Below are 26,485 nucleotides of genomic sequence, written 5' to 3' on the forward strand. Positions count from 1 at the left end.
ATGGCGAGACAGCTTCATGTGAGCTTCAAGGAGCTTTTCATACTGTTTGGAGTTTTTGGAGGTATGTACTTGAGTCCTAATAGATATGATGCGATGAAACGAGCCCGCTTTAGGGTCCTGGTATAGGGTATATTATGGGCGAAGCCCTCGGCGGCTGTTGTATGGGGTTATATGGGGGTATATCCCCAGAACGTGTTTAGTTTTGGCAATTCTTGAATAACTTAAGGAAAATTCAACTATGTAGAACTATTTGCATAAATTAAACTTGGTAAAAATCTTGGAATTTGTTCTGTTCCCGAAAGCATTTGGATTTCGGCAAACTGTAAATTGTAAGTAAAGGGGGACAAAAAAAGTACTTTGTAAATTTAAGTAAAGGGATGGATTTATATATGTGCCTTGTTCCTCAAACTCAGCCGAAAAGAGGAATTGGTATTTTTTAAATTTCTTGTTCTTCAAGCCTAGCCCAAATGCATAGACTTTGCTTATGTGTATATATGCGAACGAGCTTTGTGCAAATGCACGATTCACGGTGTTGTTCTGCACCACTAAACTTACTAAACTTTAACCGGTTTGATACTTTAAAACGAAATGCTTCAGCTTCCTAACCGTATACCCCCCCCCCCCCCTGTTTAGTTGTTTGACGGTTTTCATTTTTGTCCCCCCCCCCCGCATTGGAACATGTCGCATTTCGCTTTACCGTCTGCAACTATCTACAAGCATGCAGGACATTGATATTGTTGGCCTACATAGTTACTTACGACCTTATTGCGGCATTCACATGTTTATATTTATTCCCACTAACGCATTTTATAAAGCCATTGGAGTCTTTCTGAACAGAACAACAATTAAAAGTTCACATATTTACAAATATCTTACATAGTTTACATAAGGTAACGGTGAAAGACTTCCCGTGAAATATTATTCCATGAAATGCTGTAATTTTCGAGAAAGCATTAAAACAATTATCAATTCTCGATATCGAGAATAACGGATTTATTTTAAACACATGTCATGACACGGCGAAACGTTCGGAAACGAGGGTGTGTTTTCCCGTTATTTTCTCCCGTTGTGATACACGAAGTGTGGGCCTTTGGAAAATACTGTGTACCGATGTTGTGCGATTGCTTTAATAAAAGCTGGCTTCCACAAATAAACATTTTTATTTCATTCATTTTTTTATTATACATCAAAAACCTCATTCAGCCTCCTCGAGTGTCAAAAACAAAAATATATAAGTTCGCCTAGAAGCTGGTTAAAAGTGAATTGACTGAGTTAACATTTTTTAATATTATTTTGCACTAAATATCAGAGTATTTTATCGTATTTTAAAATGTTCAGAAAGACACCACATTCGTAAAAATCTAATGAAATAAATTTAGAAAAGTGCAAGCTGTTCAAATTGGAAGGTCACTGGAAAATATAACCATCAAGGTTCATTAAGAAGTTGTCAGTTAAGGTGTGAGCGAGTTTGTACTAATATATCTCACCATTCCTTTGTTTGGTAGGTGAGTCTGTTTTTTCTTCTTCTAATCAAACAAATCGCTTATTAAATTATGTTCCTCAGTCGTGTTATCAGTGGTAGACTTTACCAGCGTGACAGCTACTGGCTCGCTGCAGGGAACTCAATACGTATTCATTGCAAGTTATTTGGTGACTGGTGATGAGCCCACAGCAACCAACAACGAAGAGCTTGGTTTTACACGATTCATACCGTCTGGTAGAGCTACCGACCTCACTGGGTGGACGAATTTTTCTGATTATTTACCATCGACATTGCCAGACAATGTTAAGAGGAAGATATATAAAGTTCCCAATGCCACTACAGAAAGCGTCGGTGCGTTCAAATGGACGTATGGCTTTAACGAAGTGAAAACGATACGGATGAGGTCCACAGGTTAGTGTTTCAAATGTGAATCGAGCATAATAATGACTAAGTTTTGCATTTTACCAGAAGGAAGAACGTTGCATGTGATATCGATTTTGGCTTTATTTTGTGGTTTTCTAAAAGAAAAACTCATTGAACATTATTTCCATCAAGTAAACCTGTGATCGCTGTCACGCTTTGCAAAAGGCCGAGTTTGAGGTGAAAAAAACTCGGAGCGCCATGCAAATAAAAAAAAACGGCATTGCCATGAAACAAGCACCAAAGGTAAACAACATTCATCTAGTCCTCGATGTGACTAAGTTTACGTCACAGTAAGGACTATTATATTAACACGGAACACAACTGAGTGTGCTTGTTCGGGTACAAATAATTTTGAGCGCACGACATTTAATTTCTTGCTCTTTAAAATGTATTATGTTGTGTCCTTTAAATAATTTTTTTCGGGTTTAACAAAGAACTGACTAGAGTGGGATTCGAACCAACGACCTCCGGATTAACGTTGGTTCGAATCCCACTCTAGTCAATTCTTTGTTCAACCCCAAAAATCATTTCAAAATTTACCCAGTCAGTTTCCCTTGTGGTTTATATTGATATATACAATTATTTTGTGTTTCGAGCACACGAACTTAGTTTAAGTGCACGAAATGAATTCCGAGTTTTGTTTAGTGCTAAAGTGACTGTGTCAGCACGAAATATTTGTGAGCGCACAAAATGAAAAACTAAAAATATACTTGTGTTATTTTTGGTCTTCATCGTGTCCTGTTTGTAAAGGGGCTCATTTGAAACAACCATTTTCCTATGAACAACAATTAAATATGAATAAATATGTGCTTGGCTGGTTTTAAACACTCTGTTTAATACCGGGTGCGGTCTGGATGCGATAACTACCTGAGCCGAAGACGAGGGTAATTATCAGTTCCAGACTGCAACCGGTTTTAAACAGAGTGTTTAATACTGGCCAAGCACAATTTTATTCCCATTCATAAATACCTTTTCGGTCAAAAACATCAAAACTGTTTGGTCCAAAAGTAAAACATAAAGCGCAAAAATTATAATATCGTTCAACGATTGATTTCAACAAAACACCCCTCCAGCTATGAAATGGTAAGGCCCTCTGGTAAACAACTCCTTATTATAAGATTGGCGTGCGCGTCGCGCGTATCGCGTGATGTGGCACAGGTGTCCCAGCCGTTTATAAGATGAATAAATAAACTGTCTTATAAGCACAGGTGCAAGCTCGCATGTCACACCCATGTTTAAACACTTTTTACTGGTATTGTATCATCTGTTTAAACACCTCCACGTGATGGCCTCTCGACCAATCAGAATGGATAAACTGTCTTAGGTATTTATGAATATACCTTCGCGGTACACGCGACGCCCAGAAACATGCTAAAGAAATTGTTTGTGTTGGTTTAACTGGCTTCGTGGATTAAAGGATTCGGGTACTTTTTTCAAAATGTCCACAGACATTAAACTTACAGGGATTGAAGATAATGATAGTGGAAAGCTTCCCTTCAAATATTACTAACTAAGGTTGTGTAGTTTTTGAGAAATGAGTAAAACAAGTCACAAAATAATTTTCGTCTCATGAGACCAAAATTATTTTAGCCTGTAAAATCCCCTTAACCAGTTATGATATTATACCAAAACCATAGCATAACTGGTTAATACATTTTTACATGCTAAAACTAAAACGAAAATTATTACTTTTACTCATTTCTCAAAAACTACAGCACCTCAGTAAGTAAAATTTCAAGGGAAGCTTTCTACTATCATAATCTTCAAACTGTGTAAGTTTAATGTAAATCTGTGGACATTGTGTTTTTTGTTAGGAAAAAGTACATATATATACCCTTTAAGTGACACGGCTGTACTAACAAAGTCACAAACATGGATACCTAACTGCCTGTTGGCGCGTTGTTTTCATGCAACTGCCAGAATCAAGTCTGTGCCTTTACTCGTTTTTGATTCCGCATATTGTTTGCTACAGCCGGGAAGCGTTCTGCTGAATATTATGACAAAGATTAAATTGGAGATGATTTCGCAACTTGTTTAATTTGCACAAGATACGTGCGCTTTAACCCACACCTGTGATGCATGCTATTGTTAAATCGCTCCATTATTTTGCACGAATGGCGCAATGGGTACAACCATAGAGAACTATTCACCCATTGTGCAAACGGGTGAAACTGACCACATTGCGCAAGTCGTGCAAAAATAAAAGAGTTATGGAATAAAGTAAATGACGTAAATGAGTAAATGACGCCATAAACCATATTTTGTTTCCAACACTTAAACACACAACCTTTATAATTTCGTTCGCTTCTGAATCGAAACAATCATCACATCGAATTACGGTATTGCAGGCTTTGTACATAATTATTTTCAAAACTTGATGATGTTGGATCCAAAAGTTTTCCAGAGAATTGGAGTGAATGTCGCCAATCATAATATATACGCTTTAATACAATTGCATGTGTCATTATCAGCTGCACCAACTAAAAGGACTTGTCACTACTGGGTAGAACACCTTCATATTTAAATCCAAATTTCCATTTTCAGCTTTAGTTCAATTTTGTTTAGTCAACATGAAGTTTGAACTTTCCACAACAAAAAAAAAACAAACATAAAAAGTACAAAATAAATGTTTTGTACTTTTCGCGAAAAAGTCTTTAAACTCAAAAGTTTGTGCTAAGTTTCTAAGATTGTGTCATCATCAAAAAAAAATGTTTGTTTAGCTTCCAAATTCAACTCCAGTTATGTGTTTTTGATGCCATCCTTTTTTTCTTTGCCAAAAATGTCTCGGCGGCACCCTGGCATCTGTATAATATGTAGCACTCAATTGAAGTAAACCCTCAAGTAACCCTCAAGTAAAGTAAAACATGTAGCCCTCAAGTACGCAAACTAAACCATCGACCTAAATATAACCAAATAAAATATGCCATTTTTCGTCTAAAACAAAATGGTTTACTAAAGCACTAAATAATCATTATAAGATTTAAATTAATATAAGCCACACAAACAAGTATGAGTCCAATCAATTATAGACACGATGTTTGTTTCTATTGTAGTAACTGGGTAATAGTTATACTTAAAATGTAATCTTTATTATGCCATTAACAACGTGCCGTTAATGACAATGTGAGCTTAATCATTCCGTCTGTTTTGCTAATTTTTCTGTTTATTTTGTGATTAATTTGACATCCACATCAGCATCACTTGTACCAGCCTTCGTAAGCCGTACTGTCAACATCGGCGATGATGTTGCTCTGACCGTTACCAGAAACACAGAGGTTGACGGGATTTCAAACAGCAAATGGAGGAAAGACAACAGTGGAGCGATGAACGCGAACATCCTGGACTTCAACATTAACAATGCTAGTACCAACGAAAGTGGTATTTATGAGTGCCATTATAAACATGAACGTGCCAAAGGAAACCAGGCGCTACTGAGATTGATTGTTAGAGGTAAGCAAACTGATTCATTTATTTATTTATTTGTAATGAAAAAGAATATGTTGCTTCACATCTCTCCCATTTTACAAAATCCCAACTGGATACCCGTTTATTTCATAATACAATATGAGATCATTCTTCTGACATTCAAGGTTCTCCATGGACTAGCCCCTACCTATATACAGAGCATGCTTCAGCCCTGTAGTGTCATCGGGCCGGGTCTGAAGTCACCGGGCAGCATGCTCTATGTTCCTCTGACCTGTTTATCAAGCTATGTATGGCCTTTAGTAACATTTCAACCCATCTCTGGAACTCTCTCTGCCTCAACATCTCAAGGATACACATGACATCTCACGATTCCAACAATCTCTTAAGACCCATGTCTTCAGATTAGCCTATAAACATGAGTGAAATTGTATTCTTGTTTTTGACCAGCGCCGTTGAATGTCATACAGATAAAGTGCGCTTTACAAATTATGTTTTTTTTTATCATATTATTATAACTGTCTATCTTGGAATACTTTCACTTAACTCTGCAATACAATACAGCAGACCAAAACACTGTGCATTAGGCAGGCCATGAAAATAATGGCTAATTAACACATTAATGCTGCATAAAATGGACTCTGGGCATCCCCAACACCTTTGAGATGGCCTAGAGATACTAAAACAATTCCCTCATACCACGCTTACATGCATAGTATCCATCATGTATTCTAAATAGGGCATAGTCCCCACACTAAAGGCATTGGTCAACGCAAGTCAATGGGGAAAATCTCCATCAAACCTTGGACCAGTGCCAGGGTAAACCAGATAAGCTAGGTTACTCAAACTCTCCATTATGTTTATCAATCGTATAATGGAGGAAGTCAAGAAAAAAATAGCTTTCTACTTTATTAATAAGAGGAGTAGATAACAAAAACTGTTGATTTTGTGCCATGAAAACCATGGTTAAACTAGAACCAGACTTCAATGAAAATATGTTAGCAACTACTTCTCTCTAAAACATCAGAGACACAATTAAATAGGTATATGCTCCATCTAACTGCATCCGAAGCCCATTGCGATCACCAGGCCTTGGTCAACATGCCGTTAGCTTGAACTGCGAAGGACGGAATCTTTCAGAAAGTAAATGCGAATGTTTTTATAACTGGGGATTCGTGTTAACGTTTAGTCAGCCGTCACCCAAACAAACCCAAGCTCAAAACACCAAAGGACGACACACCTGATTTTCTAAAGACATGTCGTACATTTCTACTAAAAGGTCCAAGCCAAACTATTTGTTTTACGTTTCGTTTGTTTTATTATTTTTAATAGATAGTGGCCTTGAACTCATCGTTTGTGATTTAATTTGCTAGTAAGCCTATACTTAGTTGCTGCTTATTTATTTATTTATTTTATTTATTTTATTTATTTAAATTCTTCGGACAAAACAATAAAACAAGCACAGGCCGTCCAGGGAAGGGCAAAAGTTCAAAAACTGTCATCAAAAAAGATGTGCTCTCCCAGACCTAGCTCATAAAAAATACACAATATATACTATACATTGAACATTCTAAAATTGCAGTAAAAGTTTAAACAAAAGATTGCTAGATGGCTTACTTTTGTTCGCACTCACTGATTGTTTATAGACACTTATATGGGCGCACGACATTGCAAATCCACACAGGTCGACTGCGAATAAATTTCCGCCTAGTGGAAACACGTTGGCGTAAGAATAGTTTTCGTCCCCCTCTGTTTTCATTTAGAATGGCAACAAGATCGTCTTAACTTCACTGTAGTTATAAGTTATAACTTGAGGCCGGCGACAAACTGTGGCAGAATATTCCCGGCGGTCTAAGAAGCTCAGGCAAATCATCGATTGCTGACTATTCCTGTGTCATCGTAAAGTTGATCGACCAGCTTGCGGCTTAAATATGCGGAATGGAGGGTTAAGTATTGAGAACAATATAAAGAACAAGTATTTGTGTATGCTGGTTTGTATGCTAACGTATGCAATGTTTTTTGTTTTTTGTTTTTTTGTTTTTTGAAAACAGGGTGCCCACAACATAAATATGGCCTAACGGCTTGTAGCAGCGAGTGTCCGAGATGTCTGAATGGTGGTGTTTGTGATGACGTTGGTGGTGACTGCATTTGTCCACCTGGGTTTGGTGGTAGACTTTGTGGAGAAGGTGAGCAGAAAAAAAGATGAACATTTTATAGCAGTTTACTTAAAAAAAAAAAAAAAAAGACTAATACACGCTAGTGAAAGAAAGTTCCGAAAGAAAAATCTTGCAACTTGAAAGGCTGAGCCATATCTATACTATGTTGGCATTTAGGCCTAGGTACCTATATATTAACCTTGGTAAATATACCGTTCATATGTTTCAGACCAAATAAGTCATATTATGGTATTATGCTAATCAACCTGGTTGGACATCACAAAACTGCCTGCTAAAGTTGTGATTTTTGGAAGAGTTGTTGGAGCCACGTGCCACCAATCTGGTTGTTTATTACCACCCCCCAAAAGACCGCGTGATTGCACTGTTCTTAAGAAGTATCATCCATATCAATATACCACAGTAATTAATTAGGTGTTCATCACGTTGCGTTCAACCGATCATCGTGATTTTTGTAATAAACAAAAACTCTACGTCTAGTTGTTGTTGGTATCATGATGCATTAGTAAATGGACCGAACCACTTTGGCAAAAAAGGGAGCCTTCGCTGTGACGCTGTTGGGTTGCCTCACAATGGTTCTACCTGCAAAGGAATGCTGTTCTGTTTACCGGATCCCTACGGATGCAGCTGTGCTGCTGGCTACCAGGGACTTGAGTGCAAGACAGGTACATTTTTAACCAAAACAATCGGAAAACAATATCAAAAATGTGCCGTTGATAAAATAACATATTCTTAAGCTAAACGCAAACAATATTTGAAACTGCTAAGAACAAAATAATATAGCTTCCCAAGAAAACAGAAATGCACAATGAGTACACCTATCCCTTCCCCCCACTGTCTATAGTACGACTATGTTCAGATCAAGATAGTTGCGTGCTTTAGGAGGATATCACTCAGGTGGCACTGAATAAAAACATTGAGTAAACAGTCGCTAGATCCAACAACGCGAAATTTATTACCATGGGTAAAGATCCCCCCTATAAATGTTTTTTTTTTTTTTTTTTTCATTCGGTGTACATTTTCTGGACAAAAAGCTTCAATGTACCAGGCGTCGATAAACAGACAGCCAGCATTCGGTTTGTTTTTTTAGCACTTTTCTTTGGTTCTTTCTTAACTGGTTCAGATTGTGATGATGGAACATACGGTGCCAACTGTGCCCAGATATGTCACTGTGCCGAAGGGGTGTCATGTAATGGAACAACGGGTGAATGTGATGGAGACTGTGCAGCAGGACACAAAGGGGTTAACTGTCAAGGTACGGATTGCAGCTGGAAATTTGTAATTTTGTGATGATGGAACATACGGTGAGAACTGTGCTCACACTTGTCACTGTGCGGACGGGGTGTCATGTGATGGAACAACGGGTCAATGTGATGGAGACTGTACAGAGGGATACAAAGGGGATAACTGCCAAGGTACGGAATAATGCCTTCAACTGAATCTTGAAATGTTAGGGAATTCAATTTTACAATGTTCTCTTTTCTGCTTTTCAGTGTGTATTGACGGCAAATTCGGTGCCAACTGTGACCAGACTTGTCACTGTGAGGACGGGGTGTCATGTGATGTAACAACAGGACAATGTGATGGAGACTGTGCAGAGGGATACAACGGAGACAACTGTCAAGGTACGGATAACAGCTGGAAACTTGTATTTTTGAATTTTGTTTTAATGTCCATCGTGTCTCTCTTCCTAATTTTCAGTAGGGCCTAAATATTTTCATTTTGAGGTTGAACGTTAAGATTTATAGTCAATGATTTTTATTAATGTACATATATATGTTATGTGTATAATGACACTCACATATGAAGATTTCAATTGAAAAAGTGGTGCCATTTTTTAGATAATGCCGATATTATGAAGCAAGTGTAAATGAGAAAACACAATCACAGAAGTTACGCATAAACGCTTCCCAGATTCAAATTGCAGGTCATAGCAACCGAGTCCTTTTAACACAACATCAATACTTTGATGTGAAATGATTCTCAAAATGAGTTATGCTATCCAACGCTGATGTTAAGCTTTTACCGAAAGTTACAATTGCCAGAGTGATTACCAATCGTATGCGTTCCTTTATAAGTTGTTATAATGGTATTTTTTATTCAACAGAGCAATGTCTTCCCTATGGAGATAAGCTATCGTGTAGTACGACTTGTACAATATTAGGTAAGTTGCATTCATCTGCTGAACCAGATATTTAGACTTCTTCCCAACTCGATCTTGTCTATCTGCGATTATTTTAAGACAGTCGTCTTTTGCTCGAAATTATCTCAGAAATGTAGGTATTCAGTTGTAATCTTTCAACCAAAAAAATTGTCTGATATTGTTTTTCTTCCCATTGTGTCTTCCAAATTTTAAACATTTTTTGTTTACATATTAATTTGCTCATGATGTCTTTTGTTAGAGCGAATTATTATGACCCTCCCTTTACTGTATTGCCTTTTGTATATCTTCTTAATGTAGCTCAGTCGTATCTCTCTGCATGAATGTATTAAGTGAGGCGTGGTCTCACAGGCTCATGGATTAGTTCATACTGGCGCATTTTCACTCATTCAGCAGTGACATGTGTGAAGTGAATTGTATACGCTCTTTACGATCTTATACACTCGGAATGTTCCATTTGATTTCAGATCCCAACATGATACCCCAACGTCTTAATGTGTCTCCTTATTCTGCTGATGATTTATTCACTCACACATTATCATGGGAACCGGTAATGTGTCCAGAACTACGCTTTAGTATAGTGAACTACGTGTACATGTATGACGTAATTGGTGGTCATGAGAGCGATGTGGAACCAGTTGAAGTCGAGGGTACGTCTGTCAACCTTAACTTGACACATTGCACAATATATCAAATCAAAGTTGCTGCACAAACGAGTAAAGGCATCGGAACTTACAGTGAAGAAACCTACACGACTAAATCAACGGGTAAATAATCTCTTAAATAAGTCAGTTCGGTATATGTTATAATTATTGTGTGTTTAGTTGTGAGTTTAAGTTTGCATTTAACCATAGTTTCATATTAATCATTGCTGACACAATGGCGTGCAATTAGCCCTCAAGGCTCTGAAAGTTGTTAATGGACAAGTAGTACTATATAGTAGGCCTACTGAGCTACCTTGTGATCTACAAGCCTGATTATGATACGGTACACGGCAAAACACGAGCAGGACGCTTAATGTGCAAATAATTATTGTTTGTGTAAGTTTCGGCATAATTTTCAAAAAAATTCAAAGTGAAATATAAGTGAGCTGCAGTAAACTTAATATTACTACAATTTGCAAATTCCAATTAAGCGCAAAATGTGGCTATAGTTTCATACATCTTCTACTCAGGTCGGTAATAATGTTTCAAAAACAAAGAAGATTAACGTCGTAGCATATAATTGTCATGGGTGTTATTATAGCCTTCTTTTCTTGTACTTGTTTGTTCTTGAAGTTCCCAATCCTGTAGCAAGTGTAACCGTGTCTCCAACAAGCCATAATCAACTTACAGTATCATGGGATACTCCTCTTACCGACAATCAGAGTCCTTGTCCTGCCACTGGATACCTGGTGACCTATGCCCTTATACAACTTGAGCAGTGTGAGGTGGCAAGTAGAGGTATTGAAACATTGACCACAACCAACACTACAATCACACTTGAGAGACTTGAAGCGTTCTCAACATACTGGGTGACTGTTACATCGAAAAACCAAGCTGGAAGTAGTACCCCCGTCCCCAGAACTATGATGACAAAAGAAACAAGTAAGTAAAAGTCACATTTTGCGCTTAACTGCTCAACAAAAAGAGCAAACTAACCATCTTCAAATCAACCGTAGAATCAGTTATATTGTATGGCTCGGATACATGGACAGTCACCCGGGAACTTGAAGAGAAACTGGATGGGTGCTATACCAAACTCATGCGGAAAAGCTTCAACGCTCACTGGAGTCAACACATGACAAATACAGAACTGTATGGTAAGAAACCAAAACTATCCACCAAAGTATAACACCATCGTCTGAGACTATAGCAGGGCATTCATACAGAAGCACAAAATAACCTGTGTCTCAGCTTATCACCTGGTCACCGAAACATGGAAGGAGAAACAAGGGAAGACAAATGGCTCAGCTGTACAGATGTAGTTGCTAGTGACATCGGAGTGCTTCCAGCTGATCTTACCAACCTAATGAGACATAGAGAGGGATGGGCGAGCCTCAACATGATTCCGACCTCGGTCGACTAGAGACAGAGTGACAGAGAGAGAGAGAGAGAGAGAGAGAGAGAGAGACGGGGGGGGGGGAGAAGGGTCGATGTTACTATGGAAAGTTGTGTTTTCCTTTCCTTCCATTGTGCAGAGTTTAGTTATCTATAAGGACTGTACCATTATTCTATAGAACTCCGCTTGTAGAGATTTTTTTTCTTATGATATTTTAAATTAAATCGTTTACTGTGGTTTCATAACAGAACCAGAGGCACCAACTGTAATTGTCGACTCGACATCGACATATTACATCGAGTTCGCATGGGAGCTTCCATGTGGAAGAACGGGTGGCAACATAACAGAGTACCGATACAAGTATAAAAAAGCAACAGACAATGAGTTCATGCAGACTATCACAACAACGGATAAACGTATAAGGATAACTTCCTTGACGCCGTGCACTTCATATGTATTTCAAGTGAGAGCTTTCAACAGCATTGGAAGAGGACCGTGGTCCAATGAGACTAGGCAAAATACAACACAAAACGGTAATACATGGTATATCCAACGTCATAACAGCATAACAACAATTAATAAAGCATTATTGCAATGCAAAACTATTTATTTTGTTACCAATAATGACGTTATTATAAAAAACCGTGTTTATTGTGCGAGCTCTTTACATTCAAAGATTGAGTAGCTGTTTGTTCAAAAAAGTGATGTCATCATTACCGCAAAGGGATGCTAGCATTTTTAAAAGTTATACCTTCTCATTTCCCTCATTCACACAATGCCACAAACAAAACTGTTCGAAAAATTATTTAGTGGAATTCATGTCGTTGAAAATTAACTTTTGTTGCTTAATTAGTAAAACAGGTATACAGGTGTTAACCAATATAAATCTTGTTAATAATAGATTGTTAAAAGTCAGTCTGGATCTTTGGTACTTTTGGTTATTAATTGTGTGTTGCATTGCATTTTATACAGAACCTTTGGGTGTCAAGAATTTAAGCGTTGAACCAGACAGCCAAGGTATACTAGTTGCGTCTTGGGAAGACAGAGGAGTTGGTAATAAAAAAAATCCGTGCCTTGCTTCTAGTTATTATGTGACCTATGAACTCATCAATCTGGATCAATGTGGGGAGGGTGATCAATCCGGTGGCTCATTGAACACTACAGACACAACAACCACTGTCGAGGGTCTTCATCCATACTCTACATACAAGATAAGTGTAACATCGAGAAATGAAGCTGGTGATGGACCCACGAAATCCGAATCAGCGATTACAATGGAAAAAAGTAAGTCAAATACTTAATGCTTGTTGATGTGTCCATGCTTAGTGTATCTATTCCGTCAGCTCGTCGTAAGAGAGACGCAATGACACCTTTGTTGTTGAAAGATCTGCACATTTTCCGACTCCTCCTTATTATAAATGTGTTAATGGTCTCTTCCGACCAGGTCTGGGGATTGCGCCCACATTCAATAGCAGTAGAGTGACATCTAATATCATCAGCATCACCTGGAACCCCATCCCATGCGGTAGCAGAGGAGTTCGCATCGATGGTTACAATGTAAACTTGTATCGACAAGGAGAAAGCCGAGTATTGGAGAATCGGAATAATGTGCAAAACACGTACACTGTACAGTTTGACGACTTATTCCCCTGTACTTCATACAGAATCATTGTGTCTGCTTTAAATACAGGCAAAACGACGTCATCTAACCGGCAGGAAAAAACAAAGCCAGTCGGTACGTATGGGACGGATACAAAAATGATCAATACATTTTATTTAAATAAAGACGTAGTCAGCGGATGTTATTTCCGTGTATTGCATCTATGCAAATAATGTTTTCCCCCTGCTAGGACCATTAAAGATGAATGAAATTTAATTAAATTGAATTTGTAATTTGTTTTAACAAAACCAGGCCCGTGATTTATTAGTTATTAATATTCAATAAAACTTGTTGTGTGGTGTTTTTGATAACTTGACGTGTAAATATATTGATTCCCCCTTTAACCGTTAATCGCAATCCACTCTTTTGTGCATGATCATTCCGTAGCTCCAGAAGCTGTTACTGGCTTGAACATCAGTCGAATACAACATGATCAACTGGAAGTGGCATGGGAAGCCCCTGATACCAACCGTGACAATCCTTGCCTCGCCACCGACTACCTGGTGACCTATGAACTCACCAATCTGGAGCAATGTCGGGAAGTCGACCAGGCCGACATTTCCTCACTGACCACTCCCGAAACTTCAATCATTATAGTAGGATTAAAAGCATACTCTAAATATAGAGTCAATGTTATATCGAGAAATGAAGCTGGAAACGGTGCACTGACAACTACATCAAAAATCACAAGTGAAAGGAGTAAGTATAAATTGTCAGAGTGGATACATTTTGTAATGCATGTGTTACAATTGTTTGATTTACTTGCAACATAAAAATGTAACTATTAATCTTTTACAGATAGTGGAATAAGTTCACTGCATACTCTTTAATTATTTTAGAGCATTGCAATGTACATTAAATGTTGGTGATTCCAGCCACACCATCCAGACCATGCAGAATATAGTGTATCGTCGTCATAATGTGACAGGCGCTTGATTTCAATGCAATTCTTGTGAGTTGGTTGAGCCTCATCCGACCTTTGTGAATTGATAACATTTTAATTTGAGGTCGCTCATTATTTAAGATTGGTTTGTTTTTCTGTACAAAGAAAAATCACAAAGAAATGAACGAAATAATAACAATAATGAACCATAAACGACTGTATTTTTATGTTTTACATTAGGCCCCCAAGCTGCGCCTACATGTAATAGAAGTGAAGTGACTGCCAGTAGCATCAGCATCACCTGGAACCCCATCCCATGTGGTAGCAGAGGAGGCAGCATTACTGGTTACAGAGCTGAGTTGTATCTAACTGGATACGTAACTGGACACGCCTCACATCAACAGAGTGTGGATGTAAGAGGAACGTCTGTACGGTTTGTCAACTTGTCTCCATGTACATCCTACACCATTATAGTAACTACCCGCGGATCAAGCGAAGGCACGTCGTTTGAGCGGGAAGAGACCACAGATATTTTCGGTATGTACATAATATAAACATAGAATTGTTTACCGAAATGAGTCTGAAACAAAAGGGAGTAGAAACATGTGAGAAAAGTATTTAAAAACGCATTCCAAACACAGCTTCACAAAAAGGCATTTGGGAGAATGCCCGAGAATTGTTGGCTGCATTCGAGACAGAGTCAAACAAATATTCACCACCTACAAATTAGGTTGCATGTTATTGTTCTTATAAAAGCACCAGAAAGAAGGACGACAAGTAGGCCTGGAGCTGCTTGATTTCAATAATATTGGAAATGGATTGAAATGGCTGGGTTAATTCGCTGCTTCATTTTGCTCTCAGGGATGCAATATTGTACAAACAAACTTAAAGAAACGAATAACAACATCATATCTGCCTTTATACACTAGCTCCAGGAAGAGTGACCGTCCTACGGGCAAACCCAACCTCAGACGCAACCCAGATCCATGTTACTTGGCAGATCCAAACTGCCAACAACTGTCCAGTCTCTTATTACACAGTAGAATATCAACTCACGAATAGGTATGTATTGTATTATCTCTAAAGACAAGCCAAATTCAATACTAAGGTAATTCGTAAGAATAACTATGCAATTGTTTGTTTCATCTCAGATCTTGATCTTACCCACCGATAGAGTAATACATTAGAAAACATCTTCTACAGAAATATAAAACCTTCCAAAAATAATATAACTTGAATGAAAGTACATTCTTTAAAATGTCACGTGATATCGGTTCTTCACTTAAAAAAAATGCAATGCTGTATCATATTGAAGCGATGGTCAGCCGACCATTGTTTGAATGTGTAAGTTAGTATAATAATAGTAATGTCCGTCCAATAGCTTAAACTCGTCACTGTTCTTTTCTCTTGGTAATCGCATATGCAAAAACTATAAAACAGGTGGAACGATATTTCGGAGTATAATGCCAGCCACTCAGTTTAATGTTTTTTTCGCACAAAATAACCAATGGTGTGATATCCTTTAAAACAATTTACCTTTAGTTGTTGTACGAGGAACAAATCCTTTAAAATAATTGTCGTCTTTAAAGGGACCAGTGTGACAGTGAAGTTTCCCAGAATCGTGAGCAGTGGCTCGATGGCTCCCAGTCACCAACAACCATAACTGGATTATACCCTCACTCTACGTATCGTGTATACGTCACGCCTTCTAACAGTGCTGGAGCGGGGGAAGAGGCATCAGTGACAGTCATCACCAACAATGCTGGTAGGTGTATTAAAACTAAACTGCGCCAATAAAGTATCTAAACACTTACAAATTGTCAGATATATCGGAACCTGAAATAGTATGCCAAAAAATAATTATTCATTTCGAGTCACCGTTAATTTCTGCACATTTTGACGCATCTTGTGTTGCGCTACGATGTTGTTTAGTGGATTTATGGACACTTGAGTGGCTTAAGGTCGAATTTCAAAAGTTGTAAAAGCCTCTATTCAAGCTAAATCGTTGTATTGTGACGAGTAAGATCAGCGTTTCTTTTGCCCACCTTTTATAAACGATTTTTTTTGTCGCTTGTTTGATAAATCGGTTGTGATGAACATCAGCAATAATTGTCAGTAACCAAGCAAAGGGGTCAAAGATGGGAGGCATACAACAAAATGGGTTAAGAGCCAGAATCCCTGATTATGATGAGATAGGGAAAGGTGGTTCAAGACAACAGGAAAGATGGCTCAAATGATCAAACAGGAAAGAGGACGGATCGTTGGTTTGATAGAAGCCGGTATGTCGATGGGAGCTGCAGCTCATGGTTACAACGTCACCAGCGACAGTCAGTAAATGATAAAATGACTACCAAGCTCAGGGAAATGGGGACGATCTGTCAAGGAGTGGCCGTCCGAGGGTGACTTCTGCAGCAGAAGAAAGTGAACAAGTCCATAAAGCCTTACACCACTCTCGAGGGATTGCGACGCTTCCTGATCAGGAAATGGCAGGGGATTGACCAGGTACAGATCAGAGGTCTCATTGGGAGTATGGGAAGACGACTCCTTGGCGTTCAGGACAGTGATGGAGGACACACTAAGAACTGAGGATAGAATATCAGCAGTTTTAGAGTTATAGACACGGTCAATAAATTTCATGGTCAAGTAAACGAAACGAGTTTGTGTCTTTTGTCTTGATTTTGTCTGTGTGTGGTGTTTGTGCGAGTTCCCTTCTGGAATTGGGGTGAATAGGGGCTTTTGCAACTTTTGAAATTCGACCTTAAGCCACTCAAGTGCCCATAAATCCACCCAACAACATCGTAGCGCAACTAAAGATGTGTCAAAATGTTCAGAAGTTAACGGTGAATAGAAATGAATAATTATTTTGTTGTATACTATTTCAGGTTCCGATAAATCTGACCATTTGTAAGTGTTTAGATACTTTATTGGCGCAGTTTAGTTTGTACGCCTTGATTAAAGTCAATGGAGCCGTAACCAAGAAAAAACTCGCTTTCCTTTTATTGAAGAATTGCAATTGTTATTAAAAACAAAACAGCAAAAGGGATGCAAATTTATGCATAGGGCACCTGACCCTGGAGTTGGCGCATTATAAATAATTAATTGTTGTTATTATTATCTTCATTGATCAAGGGAGGAAATTGGTAACGGTACAGTGTGTAAATAAATTAATAAATACGGTTATGAAAGAATGTTTCACGGGATAACAAATGAATTGAACATTTTAAATTATACTTGAATGTATGGTTTGTAAACTTGAATGTCGTTCTGACTGAAGGACAAAAACATTGATGCACTGCTGTATGTATACAATCACGACACTTAGTAATCAGACCATCGTTTGTTTATTTGCGTAAAAATTTGTTCCCGATTTTAGCACCTTCCGGTCCTCCAAGAGATGTGGAGTCTATTGATGTTACCAACCAAACCATAGCATTCTCATGGAAACAACCATCGTGTGGTCAGCGTAATGGCATCATAACCAAGTATCATTACAGACTCATTGACAGTGAAGAGGAAGTACTCGAGGAGGATACAACATCTAGTACAGGGGTAGAGTCCACTGGTCTAGTTCCCTTCATGTCATACACACTGTCAGTATCTGCCAGGAATCAATTCGCTTTAGGACCCGTTGCTCTTTATACGACTCGAACAACAGAAGGAAGTAAGTAGTAGGCCTACACAATCAAATCAATTAAATTCAAACACATTTATTTACATGCTTTACATTATTTACATAACAAATATCGATAACAACAGAATAAAGTAAACTAATATGAAGTAGGCCTAACAGGAGACAGGATAAATGTCAGAACTAGAGTATGGGGATGTTTTGATAAACATAAGCTTGTAAAAAAAACGGACAAAGAAAAAACAAACATACATACATGCACACAGAAGGACATACGCCGACGAACGTAAGACATGACAACTACTCTGACACAAGATAGTCATAGGAATTACAACACGTGCATATTAAATCAATTTGTTCTAAGAAGCCTGTTTGCAACAAAACTACCATTATTGATAATGAGATTATTTGGAGTGACCAACATTTTGAATTTTGTCAAGCAAAAGTGCACACAGCAACACAAATCACTCGATGTGTCTATCATAGCTCATGTATGAAGACACAGAAAGCGACCATAGTATTAAACTAAATCACTGAACAATTCAGCCAATTCGTTGAACTCGCTGCCCTTCCAAAAGGTACAAATGTTTCTCAAAACATTCCCAAATAAAAATAAATATAACCCCCCCCCAAAAAAAAAAAAAAAAAAAAAAAACACACACACACAAACATCACCACAAATAAACAGTGGTTTGCAAACACATGGTTAGAACCCAATAGTTAATGTTGTATAAAACTGCCTCCAAACAAATGAAGAGTACGTATTAGGCTACGCAATTAAACGTTTTTAAACTGATATTAATGGTACTTTTATTCACATCTTACAGTTCCTCCGCCCCCAAGCAAAGTAACTTTTCCAGTTACGAGAAGCGACAGGATCACCGTGGCGTGGAACGCTCCTAGTCCTCCCCATGGCATCATCATCAGCTACGAGATCCGCTATTGGAAGACAGGGTCAGGGAACCAGACATTGGGAGATACAATAACAATCACAAAGCAGCTTGCTAGTCAGTACCAGACGAAAACGATTATGGCCCTGGACAAGAGTATTAGTTACTCAATACAGGTATTTACATTACATCCAACGGTGTCATCGTATTCATTACTGAAGCTTTCCTGTGATGATTCTATGTCTTGCACTTAAGTTGCAAATATTTTTTTCTTTCTTCCTTTTCCATCCCCGTTTTCAGAATGAAAGGGTTGGTTCTTCAGGACTTCGTAATAACTTCAGACCATTTATTGAGAGGGGCTCTCGCAAAGCTGATTTTTTTTTTTTTTTTTGTGCATGATTTAAGTTGTCTCGATAAAGTTTCTCGCCGTGACATATTGAATGAGTGAATAATTTACCTCAAAAGATGACTTTTTAAACCAAAAAGATAACAGATAATCAGTGCAATTTAGTCCACAATTAAATGCATATCAAAAAAAAGGAATATAAATAAACGTGAAACAATTAAAGGCACTGGACAATATTGGTAATTACTCAAAATAATTGTTAGCATAGCAACGTACTTGGTAACGAGCAATGGAGAGCTTTTGATAGTAGCAAAATTATTGAGCGACTTTAGGTTGTGTTATTTTGTCTGGAATTATTCTCTCGCAACTTCGACTACCAATTGGTTTAAATGTTGGCAGTTTTGTTATTTTATGCATTTATTGAGATACACCAAGTGAGAATACCAAACGTAAAAAAAAATGTGTTGACTTTACACAACAACAATCATTTAATGACCACAATTAGGACTGGAAGGGCTGTAGCGATAGTGGTATTAACGGGGGGGGAGGAAGAGGGAAATGTATCGATATTTTAATCCACAAAATACAAGTAGTATTATCCTTCTTTGACATTTAAATATACATTGTAATTCTCTTTCAGATCCGAGCTGAGACAAGTGTTGGACACGGTCCATGGAGTTACATCTCAACAGTCACTACTGTGCCCAAAGGTTACACGCTAATGCCGTTTGTTTTGAATAAAGATATATAAAAACTCTTCAAGACTAAATCAATTCGTTATGTATACAAACAAGGCGTTACTGATGAAGTAAAACAATTTAATAAATACATCAACAATAAAAACAATAAATTTGAAAAAAACGTTCACCAATTAAAATAAAAATGCTAGCGGAAACTTTCCTCGCTGTATATTTTCGTATAATATGCCCAACACTAATTCATACCCGACACTAGTAGGCTGGCGTACGAAGCATGCATGTATATTTTGTAATCATTGTATTTTTTTTATAATTATTTATCCCATATCTCCTCTACAAAGTTCCTACCCCTCCAAGCAACGTGACTTTCCCGGTAATCAGAAGCGACCGCATCACCGTGTCGTGGCTTCGTCCATCTCAAGGCGATAGCATCAATTACGAGATCCGCTACTGGAGAACAGGATCTGGAAACTCATCATCGGCTGAGATAGTTAGAGTCAAAGATAATCAACAGACTGACCTTCAAACTAGAGAGATCACAAACCTGGAAGGAAATGTCAGTTATTCATTCCAGGTATGGTGCCAAGTAAACTACAAGCATTGCTGCGTCCGGGATGGTATACACATTTCTTGCTCCCAAAAAGGGTATTCAAACTGCTATGGTTAATAAACAGCCAATGTCATCAACAGACTGACCTTCAAACGAGAGATATCACCAACCTGTGAAAATGGTTTAACTTATTCATTCCAGGTATGGTGCCAAGTTAACCAAAGGCATTGTTTTACAATACTTTTGAAATGTTAGTGTTTACTGAACTGTTAATGGTTTGGTCCTTTTTAGATACGTGCTGAAACACATTTTGGACTTGGAGGATGGAGCAACGTCTCATTATCTGTAACATTGCCACACAGTAAGTTTATATACTTTTCTTGTGGATACTTAATATGTAATATCTACATCAAGGCAACGGGGTCATTATTTGATACCGTTTACCTAAAAGTATACCCTGATCAGGGTATACGTTTGGGTCATGAAGATGCATGTACTCATGTCATCGAACAAGAACACTCACAAACGACCATTAAATAACTGCATCTTCTTTCTCTTCTGTAGTGAACGCATTAACTCAGACGCCTATCACTAGACTGAGCAGTCTTCTGATTATCGTTATCTGTGTGGTCATTGCTGCTGTTGTGGTTGTAGTTGGTGTAATCGGTTACACCCGAAGACGTCGTAAACGAAGAATACTAAATCCTTTGCAGCTTCAGGGGTTAAATGCTGAACAGGAACTCGTGAGTAAAAAGTTGCATTTTGAGGTACGATTCAAAAGACACAACTAAATAGAGAAAACATCACTCTAGGCTACTACACGCTTGCCGAAACGTTTCACAAACCAACCTCTTCCAACACATAATCACCAGACATTTTGTTTTATGGCTCAAAATATAGTTGAAATACATTAAATGCATTAAATATACAGTGACCAGTTTTTATATTATTTTATTTGCTATACTGCTTCACAACAGGTTTCTTATGAGAATGCCGAACCACGAGAGGAGAAACCAACCAGCGCACCAATCCCAAAAGAAGTTTCACTGGTACAAGAGTCAGTTTATGAACCTGTGGGCCCCGCTTCATCTGCACGAAGGGATGCTCTCCCAGCACCATCACCATCACCTGCACCAGCACCAGAACCAGCACCAGAACCAGCACCAGAATCACAACCTACATACGAAGATGTTGGTTTGCCAACATGGGCTAATCCATGGAGTGTCGCGTGGGAGGATTTGATGGTAGGAAAAAAAGTACTTGGGAAGGGTCACTTTGGTGAAGTACATTATGGCGGAGTAATGTTTGAAGGAGATGTGTGCAGGGCCGCGATCAAAAAGCTCAAAGGTATGTCTTAGTTCACTTCCCATGGTGAAAATATTAAACGAGCATATAGAAGCAGATTTAGACGACCTTCAAACAAAGCAAAATAATTATTACAAACAATAATGTGATTGCATCTGCAACTAGGTTGTTTATATTGGCAATGCTTTGGCTTTTTGTTTATCTAATTTGAGAATTGCCATCCGTTTTTGTTCTCGTTCTGTGTTATTGGGTTTGCGTAGACATAGTGTCATCGAAACTAGGGACTAAAAAACAATAATACGATGTAACCGCAATTTGGGAAGATTTAATGACCAATGCTTCTAAAGTAGTTCCGATGCTTTGAAACGGTTAACTTATTTCAGAAAATGCACTTCCAGCTGATAGACAAAACTTCTTCGAAGAATTGAAAACTATGACTCTTCATGGAAGTCATCCCAATCTCGTCAAGATTCTAGGCGCTTGTCAACGTGAAGGTAAATAAATGTTTGTTCAAAATTGAAAGAAGGGAACGTTCTGTATATTGTCAAGAATACTTGTGTGGTGTTTGACAAGCGTTTTACAAAATAAAACCTCTTGAATCGCCGGATTTTGAGTTGTTTGGTTTTCAAATTTGTTAAGGTATATTGTATGTGGCTATGGAGTACTTATCCAACGGTGATCTCCGTTGCTACCTGAGGAAGGCTCGATCCATGGAGGATGATGGTCAAGCATCGCTGTCTCCTCAGAAGCTGCTCCAGTTTGCTCTGGATGTGGCTAAAGGAATGCAACACCTCGCTGCATCCGGGGCAAGTACATCATTTTCATGTTTTCAAAACAAAATTATTTAACCAGACTACTATGACTAACATACAGGCAGTGCCATCACAGCAATAACTAAGCACATTGATAAAGACTGGAAGGCCGCACAAAACAAGTCTTGATATTACTCTCCACATTAATTAGATTAAAGCCATCCTTTCTTCAGAACTTATACTGCTGTAGTATTCTTACTTTGAAGACAGCATTATGTTACAGCGGGGCTTAGTTATTTGTATGGCACACACTCTTAAGCTGCAAAGTAGGTAGCCCAACAACTTAAAGACTACGTCATTCACAAACAAAAATCTATAAAAGGTAATTAACATGTATTTTGGTTTTACATAAAGAACTCTTTGAACGTTAATGAACAATTCATACTCGCAAAGATTATTCGCATATTATATTGAAAGGACTGGTAAGGACTCTTTGATCACTTGCCTGAGTCTAGATTTTGGTTTAATGCTTGATATGTATTTTGGTTTTTTGTTTTTGTATAGTTGAAGTTGCATAAGGCTCTTATAGTATACACTTTTTAAATGGCTCATGATATTTTTAATATCATGAGCCTTAAAAGTGTGTGTGATTGGTGTACTCTCTTGAACATGCACATTAAGAACAACGGTCGGGGAGTAAGACTAGCGAGTTGATGTTCTCATCTTGGTAATCATTTTAAATTTCATTTTTTTTTTTTTTTTTTTACAGGTGATACATCGTGATTTGGCTGCAAGGAACATTCTCCTTGATGATAATCTGGTCGCCAAGGTTTCTGACTTCGGTTTGTCACGTGGAGAAGACGTTTACGTTCAGACATCAAAGGTATCGTACGCTTTAAAAGCTACACACAGGGACGCATACAACGGATGTAGCGTACGATCAATCTAAAGTGTTACCATTGTCTTTTCAAAACAAATTTCCATTCAGACGTGCTCTTGAAAACTGTTTGGCCATGTCTAAACACACTGGCTGTAAATGAATCTTGCCATGTTCAATTAGATAAATGTTTCAACCAGTCATTTCAAAACATAAACGATTTGCATTTTTGTGAGAGGTTTTTCTCATCCCGGTGTAAACTTTACTGTCTTTGTAGACTCGTGTCCCAACTCGCTGGCTCTCTCTGGAATCACTGATACGCCAGACGTACACCTCGAAGAGTGACGTGTAAGCAAAATTTGTGAAAACAACAGTATTTGCACATAAAAGTATTTTCATGCAAAATTATCGATTGCAGTAAAATATCAATGGACTGTTTTAGTAATTAATTTTTTTACTGAAAATTGTTCCTGAACCAAGTGACTAATTTGATTTAACGTTTGTTTCACACACTAGATGGTCCTTCGGAATCCTGCTATGGGAAATTGCAACCCTCGGTAAGATAATTGTTCCAAAATAGTTTTAGTATTGTCCAACTTAATGTCTAAATGACTGAATGCACTTTTTCATCATTTTGATTGGGTAATCGGTGTATGGGTAAAAAACAAAAATTAATATTCTTCATCCCCGTTGCAAATTTAACATCTAAACTGGTCACAAAAAGTAAGGAGCTAAACTGTTTCTCTTCAAAATGATACCACAATTGCAATGATTACATGTTGCTGGACTTGACCACGTTAATGAGAATGAGACAAAGTCACAAATCAAATGTGCCAAAATTAGCATTTTTGTGTTACCGTGTTTACAATCAAATTGTCACTGTAATTCAAACAAGCAAGACAACTTACTGATCTTAATCCACTTTATTGAGACAAGAAGTTTGGTATAGAGCAAGACAACTTACTGATCTTAATACACTTTGTTGATACAAGAAGTTCAGTAACGATGATCCGAAGGCGTTGATGACAGCCTGGCATCTTCTTCTCATGCTGCACAAAAGTCTTGTGATGCGCTGATGATGAGGGATGGCGTACCATTCTTCATTAAGGAACCTGGTTAGGTCAGCCACAGTTGATGTGTTGGTGGTTCTGGCGCGGACAGCGAGGCCAAGCTGGTCCCACAGATGTTCCATGGGATTCAGGTCTGGACTGTTAGCGGGCCAATCCATCCGGTGCACTCCAACATTGTTCAGGTAGTCAGCCACCAGTCGGGCTCGATGGGGGCGAGCGTTGTCATCTCGACAGATGGCATTTTGGTCTAAGAGTCTGCAAGTATGGGACTGTAATCGGCTGTAGAATATCGTCTAGCAAATACCCATCAAACAAGGTGTTTTTCAAGAGATGAGGGTTGATTGTGTCTGATGAGCTCACTGGTTCAAATCTTTGTGTAAACCATTAATGGTTCTGAAAAGCTTGATCGGTTTGATTTTTGAGCATTACCTATTGACCATTTAGCACAGACAACGGTAATTTTGGCACATTTGATTTGTGACTTTGCCTCATTGTTATTCGTGTAGCCAAGTTCAGCGACATGTAATCATTGCAAATGTGGTATCATTTTAAAGAAGAACAGTTCAGCTTTGCATTGATATATACCATATACAAAGAGAGTCTTAAATAATAACAAATATACTGGATTGAAAAAGGTTTCCTTACTTTTTGTGAGCAGTTTATTATAATTGTGATTGATGTATGTATACAGGCGGGACACCGTACCCTGGTATCAAGACTCCATTCCTGACATCAAGGCTGGAGAATGGATACCGTATGCCCAAACCAGACAACTCCGATGACAAAATGTAAGATAATGTTGTTATAAAATATATATGATAGAGGGCAGAGTTAAATCATATTCATACAAAATTTATGCAAATCATAAGATGAGACCAATTGTAACAACAACAAGTGCATTTGATATGCACCATGGAAGCTTGTTGTATGACATGGATACAAAATTATGCCATGCTTACTATTATGGAAAATTTTAATGTTTAGAGCAAGAACGTGTAGCAATACAATGCGCACTGAATTTTGTCATATTTTTGTTGAATATCATTGCTCTAGTCTGTCACATTACTCCCGAAACGGCCCAAAGAAAGTCATCCTTACAATGATCGGAAAAAAAGATGTTCTTGTAAGACAATAATTTGATACCATCGGTCTTATAGGAGTGATTCAGCTTGTGTTTAATATAAATAAGCATTCAAATGATGGCCAGGGATTTTAAATTATGATTGTCGGTTGATCTGCTTTACTAAAACAGTTACGATGTGATGGTGAAGTGCTGGCAGGAAGATCCGGATGATCGACCATCCTTCAAAAAACTTGTCTCTATCCTGGAAACAATGGCCGACAGCAAGGAGGATCAGGTGAGACTAAAATTAGATGTATAACTTATTGTGTTGTTAAATTCAAATTATTGATGCTTAGACTTAAACACGTCTCTGAAGAAAGCTTGCCGTTTTATGATTAACTTAATGGCCTAAATGAGTGAAGAAAATGGAAATTACATAAACAAAATTATAAGCCCTCATCACAATTTTTGACACTTAACTAGATGTTTAGTAGGCCTAAGTGTTCTGTAAGCTGTTTTGACAAGTAAACTGTAAACTGAACATGTTTCATCTAGAACCAACCCTATTAGACATTTTAGCTGATCAAGGTTTGTGTTTTTATTGTGCCATTTTAAGATCGAAAACAGGTCTTGATTAGTTTCTTTATAGACATTCCGAAGAAGCACTTTTTTTTACAGCAAATTTAATGTTTGAAATAAACTCTTGCCACAATTAATAATAAATGCAGAATAAAAAAAAATGGAATACTCGGTTCTGGTTTCAAGCAACGACCCCAACTTAGAGAAGATAACTTAACAAATAGACGCACTATCATGCCTGATGACGAGGTCTAAGCATTTCGATAATAATGTTTAATGCTGCGTCCAAGCTTGTCCCCAGACACCTGTTAGCGACGGCTTAGTTTCGTATATCCTTACTCATTCCTAAAGAGTATTGAAGTTTTGTTTATTTCTTAACAGATCTACATGCGTCTGTTACCGAGTTCGAAACAGTATTTGTATGAGAACATACACCCGGAGTTGGACGACAACTAACTGGGTGTTTTCAAATCGTATGGG

General features: G+C 38.0%; 1 protein-coding gene across 1 annotated transcript; it reads left to right on the forward strand.

Annotated features, from left to right (window-relative positions):
- LOC139946272 (uncharacterized) lies at positions 1–26,461 on the forward strand. The gene is given in 32 exon segments (XM_071943893.1): positions 1–61; positions 1,565–1,894; positions 5,102–5,356; positions 7,381–7,515; positions 8,010–8,168; positions 8,627–8,771; positions 8,773–9,128; positions 9,611–9,667; positions 10,132–10,431; positions 10,942–11,250; positions 11,953–12,237; positions 12,677–12,988; positions 13,149–13,439; positions 13,752–14,063; positions 14,488–14,784; positions 15,177–15,309; positions 15,837–16,012; positions 17,621–17,908; positions 18,703–18,941; positions 19,752–19,821; positions 20,151–20,383; positions 20,651–20,720; positions 20,924–21,102; positions 21,337–21,706; positions 22,048–22,158; positions 22,304–22,470; positions 23,186–23,299; positions 23,571–23,641; positions 23,810–23,850; positions 25,055–25,151; positions 25,616–25,721; positions 26,387–26,461. Coding segments are annotated over 32 exon segments (6,144 nt in total).
- Positions 26,462–26,485: the final 24 nt, after the last annotated feature.

This window comes from Asterias amurensis, chromosome 13 (assembly GCF_032118995.1).
Source record: "Asterias amurensis chromosome 13, ASM3211899v1".
Taxonomy (NCBI): Eukaryota; Metazoa; Echinodermata; class Asteroidea; order Forcipulatida; family Asteriidae; genus Asterias; species Asterias amurensis.